The sequence below is a fragment of the Oncorhynchus clarkii genome, unplaced genomic scaffold (assembly GCF_045791955.1).
Source record: "Oncorhynchus clarkii lewisi isolate Uvic-CL-2024 unplaced genomic scaffold, UVic_Ocla_1.0 unplaced_contig_2530_pilon_pilon, whole genome shotgun sequence".
NCBI lineage: Eukaryota > Metazoa > Chordata > Actinopteri > Salmoniformes > Salmonidae > Oncorhynchus > Oncorhynchus clarkii.
Window position 1 is genome coordinate 750,001 of NW_027261135.1, and position 7,871 is coordinate 757,871.

The window sequence follows — 7,871 nt, forward strand, 5'->3', positions numbered from 1 at the left end:
TGCTCCAGTCACTACACTGTGGTTGTCTACTGCTCCAGTCTCTACACTGTGGTTGTCCACTACTCCAGTCTCTACACTGTGGTTGTCCACTGCTCACCAGTCTCTGCACTGTGGTTGTCTACTGCTCCAGTCTCTGCACTGTGGTTGTCCACTACTCCAGTCTCTGCACTGTGGTTGTCCACTGCTCCAGTCTCTGCACTGTGGTTGTCTACTGCTCCAGTCTCTGCACTGTGGTTGTCCACTACTCCAGTCTCTACACTGTGGTTGTCCACTGCTCATCAGTCTCTGCACTGTGGTTGTCCACTGCTCTCCAGTCTCTGCACTGTGGTTGTCCACTACTCCAGTCTCTGCACTGTGGTTGTCCACTACTCCAGTCTCTGCACTGTGGTTGTCCACTGCTCACCAGTCTCTACACTGTGGTTGTCTACTGCTCCAGTCTCTGCACTGTGGTTGTCCACTGCTCACCAGTCTCTACACTGTGGTTGTCCACTGCTCACCAGTCTCTACACTGTGGTTGTCTACTGCTCCAGTCTCTGCACTGTGGTTGTCCACTACACCAGTCTCTGCACTGTGGTTGTCCACTGCTCACCAGTCTCTACACTGTGGTTGTCTACTGCTCCATTCTCTGCACTGTGGTTGTCCACTGCTCCAGTCTCTACACTGTGGTTGTCCACTACTCCAGTCTCTACACTGTGGTTGTCTACTACTCCAGTCTCTACACTGTGGTTGTCCACTGCTCCAGTCACTACACTGTGGTTGTCTACTGCTCCAGTCTCTACACTGTGGTTGTCCACTACTCCAGTCTCTACACTGTGGTTGTCCACTGCTCACCAGTCTCTGCACTGTGGTTGTCTACTGCTCCAGTCTCTGCACTGTGGTTGTCCACTACTCCAGTCTCTGCACTGTGGTTGTCCACTGCTCCAGTCTCTGCACTGTGGTTGTCTACTGCTCCAGTCTCTGCACTGTGGTTGTCCACTACTCCAGTCTCTACACTGTGGTTGTCCACTGCTCATCAGTCTCTGCACTGTGGTTGTCCACTGCTCTCCAGTCTCTGCACTGTGGTTGTCCACTACTCCAGTCTCTGCACTGTGGTTGTCCACTGCTCTCCAGTCTCTGCACTGTGGTTATCCACTACTCCAGTCTCTGCACTGTGGTTGTCCACTGCTCTCCAGTCTCTGCACTGTGGTTGTCCACTACTCCAGTCTCTACACTGTGGTTGTCCACTACTCCAGTCTCTACACTGTGGTTGTCCACTGCTCACCAGTCTCTGCACTGTGGTTGTCCACTACTCCAGTCTCTGCACTGTGGTTGTCCACTACTCCAGTCTCTGCACTGTGGTTGTCCAGTGCTCCAGTCTCTACACTGTGGTTGTCTACTGCTCCAGTCTCTGCACTGTGGTTGTCTACTGCTCCAGTCTCTGCACTGTGGTTGTCCACTACTCCAGTCTCTGCACTGTAGTTGTCCACTACTCCAGTCTCTACACTGTGGTTGTCTACTGCTCCAGTCTCTGCACTGTGGTTGTCTACTGCTCCAGTCTCTGCACTGTGGTTGTCCACTACTCCAGTCTCTACACTGTGGTTGTCCAGTGCTCACCAGTCTCTGCACTGTGGTTGTCTACTGCTCCAGTCTCTGCACTGTGGTTGTCTACTGCTCCAGTCTCTACACTGTGGTTGTCCACTACTCCAGTCTCTGCACTGCGGTTGTCCACTACTCCAGTCTCTGCACTGTGGTTGTCCAGTGCTCCAGTCTCTCTCCAACCAATGTCTATATGTGTGTTTCAGGGGGGTTGGGTATGTTGTTATATGTAATATGTAATATATATGTCTGTAGAGTATGTTGTTATATGTAATATGTAATATATATGTCTTTAGAGTATGTTGTTATATGTAATATGTAATATATATGTCTGTACAGTATGTTGTTATATGTAATATGTAATATATATGTCTGTAGAGTATGTTGTTATATGTAATATATAATATATATGTCTGTACAGTATGTTGTTATATGTGTGTTTCAGGGGGGTTGGGTATGGTGGTACAGTATGTTGTTATATGGGGTACAGCAGAAGACACCGTTTCAATATGGATTAATAACGTCTCGTTGTTCTTCAGGTGCTGACTACAGGGTCGGTGGATGAGGACTGTGGAGGAGGACAGGGTCAGAGGGATGTAGGGCTCCCCTCCACAGGATCAGCTACCCTACACAACAACATGAGGTAGGACTCTGCTGCTATCCCATGTTATAAAGAGGGAGAAGGTAGAGGAGGCTGAGGACAGGGAGAGGGAGAGGGGGAGGAGGCTGAGGACAGGGAGAGGGAGAGTCGGTAGAGGAAGCTGAGGACAGGAAGAGGGAGATTAGGTAGAGGAGGCTGAGGACAGGGAGAGATAGAGGAGGCTGAGGACAGGGACAGGGACAGGGAGAGGAGGATGTAGGTAGAGGAGGCTGAGGACAGGGAGAGGAAGAGGGGGAGGAGGCTGAGGACAGGGAGAGGGAGATGTAGGTAGAGGAGGCTGAGGACAGGGAGAGATAAAGGAGGCTGAGGCCAGGGACAGGGAGAGGAGGATGTAGGTAGAGGAGGCTGAGGACAGGGAGAGGGAGAGTAGGTAGAGGAGGCTGAGGACAGGAAGAGGGAGAGTAGGTAGAGGAGGCTGAGGACAGGGAGAGGGAGAGTAGGTAGAGGAGGCTGAGGACAGGTCCAGGGCCAGGGGGATGTAGGTAGAGGAGGCTGAGGACAGGGTCAGGGCCAGGGGGATGTAGGTAGAGGAGGCTGAGGACAGGGCCGGGGAGAGTAGGTAGAGGAGGCTGAGGACAGGGTCAGGGAGAGGAGGCTGAGGACAGGGTCAGGGAGAGGAGGCTGAGGACAGGGAGAGGGGGATGTAGGTAGAGGAGGCTGAGGACAGGGTCAGGGAGAGGAGGCTGAGGACAGGGAGAGGGGGATGTAGGTAGAGGAGGCTGAGGACAGGGTCAGGGCCAGGGGGATGTAGGTAGAGGAGGCTGAGGACAGGGCCAGGGAGAGTAGGTAGAGGAGGCTGAGGACAGGGTCAGGGAGAGGAGGCTGAGGACAGGGAGAGGGGGATGTAGGTATCCTCTCCACAGGATCAACTACCCTTCACAACAACATGAGGTGGTTATGTACTGCTGTTTATAAATGTTTAGCTCCATAACACATTAATTCTCAACTATTTTGTCCCTCGGGGCCACCGTACAGCAATATTTTAACACTTATTTAATCAATGCTGTTATAAAAAAATGGTCACATGGCAGACAGTTTGTTTAACACTTTTCACAAATGCAAAAATGTTTGGAATGACATAATTTCAGATAGAGAACCGCAAATCTGACATGTTGTTGTTGTTGTTGTTGTTATATCTCCCACAGTCCCCAGTTTTATAGAACCATCAGTCTGGACAGAGGAGCTCTGGGTCTAGGCTTCAGTATAGTAGGAGGGTTCAGCAGTCCCCACGGAGACCTGCCCATCTACGTCAAAACTGTCTTCGGAAAGGTAACTGTCGATTTCATTTATAAAGGTAACACAGGCCTCTATTTCATTTAGAAAGGGAACACAGGCCTCTATTTCATTTAGAAAGGTAACACAGGCCTCTATTTCATTTAGAAAGGTAACACAGGCCTCTATTTCATTTAGAAAGGTAACACAGGCCTCTATTTCATTTAGAAAGGTAACACAGGCCTCTATTTCATTTAGAAAGGTAACACAGGCCTCTATTTCATTTAGAAAGGTAACTGTCGATTTCATTTAGAAAGGGAACACAGGCCTCTATTTCATTTAGAAAGGTAACACAGGCCTCTATTTCATTTCGAAAGGTAACACAGGCCTCTATTTCATTTAGAAAGGTAACTGTCTATTTCATTTCGAAAGGTAACACAGGCCTCTATTTCATTTCGAAAGGTAACACAGGCCTCTATTTCATTTAGAAAGATAACTGTCTATTTCATTTAGAAAGGTAACACAGGCCTCTATTTCATTTAGAAAGGTAACACAGGCCTCTCTTTCATTTAGAAAGGTAACACAGGCCTCTATTTCATTTAGAAAGGTAACTGTCTATTTCATTTAGAAAGGGAACACAGGCCTCTCTTTCATTTAGAAAGGTAACACAGGCCTCTATTTCATTTTAGAAAGATAACTGTCTATTTCATTTAGAAAGGTAAGACAGGCCTCTATTTCATTTAGAAAGGTAAGACAGGCCTCTATTTCATTTAGAAAGGTAACTGTCTATTTCATTTAGAAAGGTAACTGTCGATTTCATTTAGAAAGGTAACACAGGCCTCTATTTCATTTAGAAAGGTAACACAGGCCTCTATTTCATTTAGAAAGGTAACACAGGCCTCTATTTCATTTAGAAAGGTAACTGTCTATTTCATTTAGAAAGGTAACTGTCGATTTCATTTAGAAAGGTAACACAGGCCTCTATTTCATTTAGAAAGGTAACACAGGCCTCTATTTCATTTAGAAAGCTAACACAGGCCTCTCTTTCATTTAGAAAGGGAACACAGGCCTCTATTTCATTTAGAACGGTAACACAGGCCTCTATTTCATTTATAAAGGTAACACAGGCCTCTATTTCATTTATAAAGGTAACACAGGCCTCTATTTCATTTAGAAAGGTAACACAGGCCTCTATTTCATTTATAAAGGTAACACAGGCCTCTATTTCATTTAGAAAGGTAACACAGGCCTCTATTTCATTTAGAAAGGGAACTGTCTATTTCATTTAGAAAGGTAACACAGGCCTCTATTTCATTTAGAAAGGTAACACAGGTCTCTATTTCATTTAGAAAGGTAACACATTATTTTAGTCCTCAATGTCAATTCAATATACCTATCATTCTACTGTAAATTCCTTGTTTCTTACAACAACCAGTAGAAACTCAACAACCAGTAGAAACTCAACAACCAGTAGAAACTCAAACAACCAGTAGAAACTCAACAACCAGTAGAAACTCAACAACCAGTAGAAAGTCAACAACCAGTAGAAACTCAACAACCAGTAGAAACTCAACAACCAGTAGAAACTCAACAACCAGTAGAAACTCAACAACCAGTAGAAACTCAACAACCAGTAGAAACTCAACAACCAGTAGAAACGCAACAACCAGTAGAAACTCAACAACCAGTAGAAACTCAACAACCAGTAGAAACGCAACAACCAGTAGAAACTCAACAACCAGTAGAAACGCAACAACCAGTAGAAACTCAACAACCAGTAGAAACTCAATAACCAGTAGAAACTCAACAACCAGTAGAAACTCAACAACCAGTAGAAACTCAACAACCAGTAGAAACTCAAACAACCAGTAGAAACGCAACAACCAGTAGAAAGTCAACAACCAGTAGAAAGTCAACAACCAGTAGAAACTCAACAACCAGTAGAAACTCAACAACCAGTAGAAACGCAACAACCAGTAGAAACTCAACAACCAGTAGAAACTCAAACAACCAGTAAAAACTCAACAACCAGTAGAAAGTCAACAACCAGTAGAAAGTCAACAACCAGTAGAAAGTCAACAACCAGTAGAAACGCAACAACCAGTAGAAACGCAACAACCAGTAGAAACTCAACAACCAGTAGAAACTCAACAACCAGTAGAAACTCAACAACCAGTAGAAACTCAACAACCAGTAGAAACTCAACAACCAGTAGAAACTCAACAACCAGTAGAAAGTCAACAACCAGTAGAAAGTCAACAACCAGTAGAAACTCAACAACCAGTAGAAACTCAACAACCAGTAGAAACTCAACAACCAGTAGAAACGCAACAACCAGTAGAAACTCAAACAACCAGTAGAAACGCAACAACCAGTAGAAACTCAACAACCAGTAGAAAGTCAAACAATGCAGCTGTGTTTGATGCCGTGTCTCTCCCTCTGCATCTGTCTCTCCCTCTGCATCTGTCTCTCCCTCTGCATCTGTCTCTCCCTCTGCATCTGTCTCTCCCTCTGCATCTGTCTCTCCCTCTGCATCTGTCTCTCCCTCTGCATCTGTCTCTCCCTCTGCATCTGTCTCTCCCTCTGCATCTGTCTCTCCCTCTGCATCTGTCGCTCCCTCTGCATCTGTCTCTCCCTCTGCATCTGTCTCTCCCTCTGCATCTGTCTCTCCCTCTGCATCTGTCTCTCCCTCTGTCTCTCCCTCTGCATCTGTCTCTCCCTCTGCATCTGTCTCTCCCTCTGCATCTGTCTCTCCCTCTGCATCTGTCTCTCCCTCTGCATCTGTCGCTCCCTCTGCATCTGTCTCTCCCTCTGCATCTGTCTCTCCCTCTGCATCTGTCTCTCCCTCTGCATCTGTCTCTCCCTCTGCATCTGTCGCTCCCTCTGCCTCTGTCTCTCCCTCTGCATCTGTCGCTCCCTCTGCATCTGTCTCTCCCTCTGCATCTGTCTCTCCCTCTGCATCTGTCTCTCCCTCTGCATCTGTCGCTCCCTCTGCATCTGTCTCTCCCTCTGCATCTGTCTCTCCCTCTGCATCTGCATCTGTCTCTCCCTCTGCATCTGTCTCTCCCTCTGCATCTGTCTCTCCCTCTGCATCTGTCTCTCCCTCTGCATCTGTCTCTCCCTCTGCATCTGTCTCTCCCTCTGCATCTGTCTCTCCCTCTGCATCTGTCTCTCCCTCTGCATCTGTCTCTCTCCAGGGAGCAGCGATTGAGGACGGCCGGCTGCAGCGCGGGGATCAGATCCTCGCCGTGAACGGTCACAGTCTGGAGGGGGTCACCCACGCCGGCGCCGTCGCCATACTGAAGAGGACCAAGGGAACTGTAGTCCTCACCGTACTCTCCTGAGTGTCAGTCCTCACACAACCGTCTGTCGCCCTTTGATGATGTCATTAGCAGACTACATCAGGGTTGTGTTCATCAGGAAACAGACAAAACAGGGAGGGACTGTCTGAACTTTTTTTTCAATAAGAAACATTCATTTATGTGTTCTGTTGCAAAACGTTTTGCTACGGTGTGCGCGCTAATGAACACGACCCTGTTTATCTCTAGAAGGAGGTGAAGATTCTCACAGAAGAATGTCTTCTATATGTCCTCCTAGATGTAACTGGTTCTCATTGTAACAAAACTATGAACCCTGTAATGCATGTCTATGTGTCTGTGTACATCAATATGGACCTCATCATACCAGACTACTGACTACTCACATCACTGTGTCCTTCTAAATGGACCTCATCATAGCAGACTACTGACATCACTGTCTCCTTCAAAATGGACCTCATCATAGCAGACAACTGACTACTCACATCACTGTCTCCTTCTAAATGGACCTCATCATAGCAGACTACTCACATCACTGTGTCTCCTTCTAAATGGACCTCATCATACCAGACTACTCACATCACTGTGTCTCCTTCAATATGCACCTCATCATACCAGACTACTGACTACTCACATCACTGTGTCTCCTTCAAAATGTACCTCATCATACCAGACTACTGACGACTCACATCACTGTGTCTCCTTCTAAATGCACCTCATCATACCAGACTACTGACTACTCACATCACTGTCCCCTTCAATATGTACCTCATCATACCAGACTACTGACTACTCACATCACTGCCCCCTTCAATATGTACCTCATCATACCATACTACTGACTACTCACATCACTGTGTCTCCTTCAATATGCACCTCATCATACCAGACTACTGACGACTCACATCACTAACTAACACACTCTAATGACGCAAGAACAAATGTGGCAATAGATGCCAAGACTCTTCTCCAATCTTTTATATTGGCGTTTAGGTGTAGAATTTACATTCTAATTAAGAATTCAAAAGATAATTCATTTCTCTCTCTTTCTCTCTGTTTGTTAGTTGCTACCTGAACTACATGAATAGGATACGGTTTATTTCTTA

General features: G+C 46.3%; 1 protein-coding gene across 1 annotated transcript in view; it reads left to right on the top strand.

Moving 5' to 3' along the window:
* Positions 1-7,237, top strand: part of LOC139405156 (multiple PDZ domain protein-like) — a 140,462-nt gene extending 133,225 nt beyond the window's left edge. Inside the window, 3 exon segments of the mRNA XM_071147575.1 lie at positions 2,115-2,218; positions 3,382-3,505; positions 6,646-7,237. Coding sequence (XP_071003676.1) covers positions 2,115-2,218; positions 3,382-3,505; positions 6,646-6,792 — 375 coding nt within the window. The 3' untranslated portion in view covers positions 6,793-7,237.
* Positions 7,238-7,871: the final 634 nt, after the last annotated feature.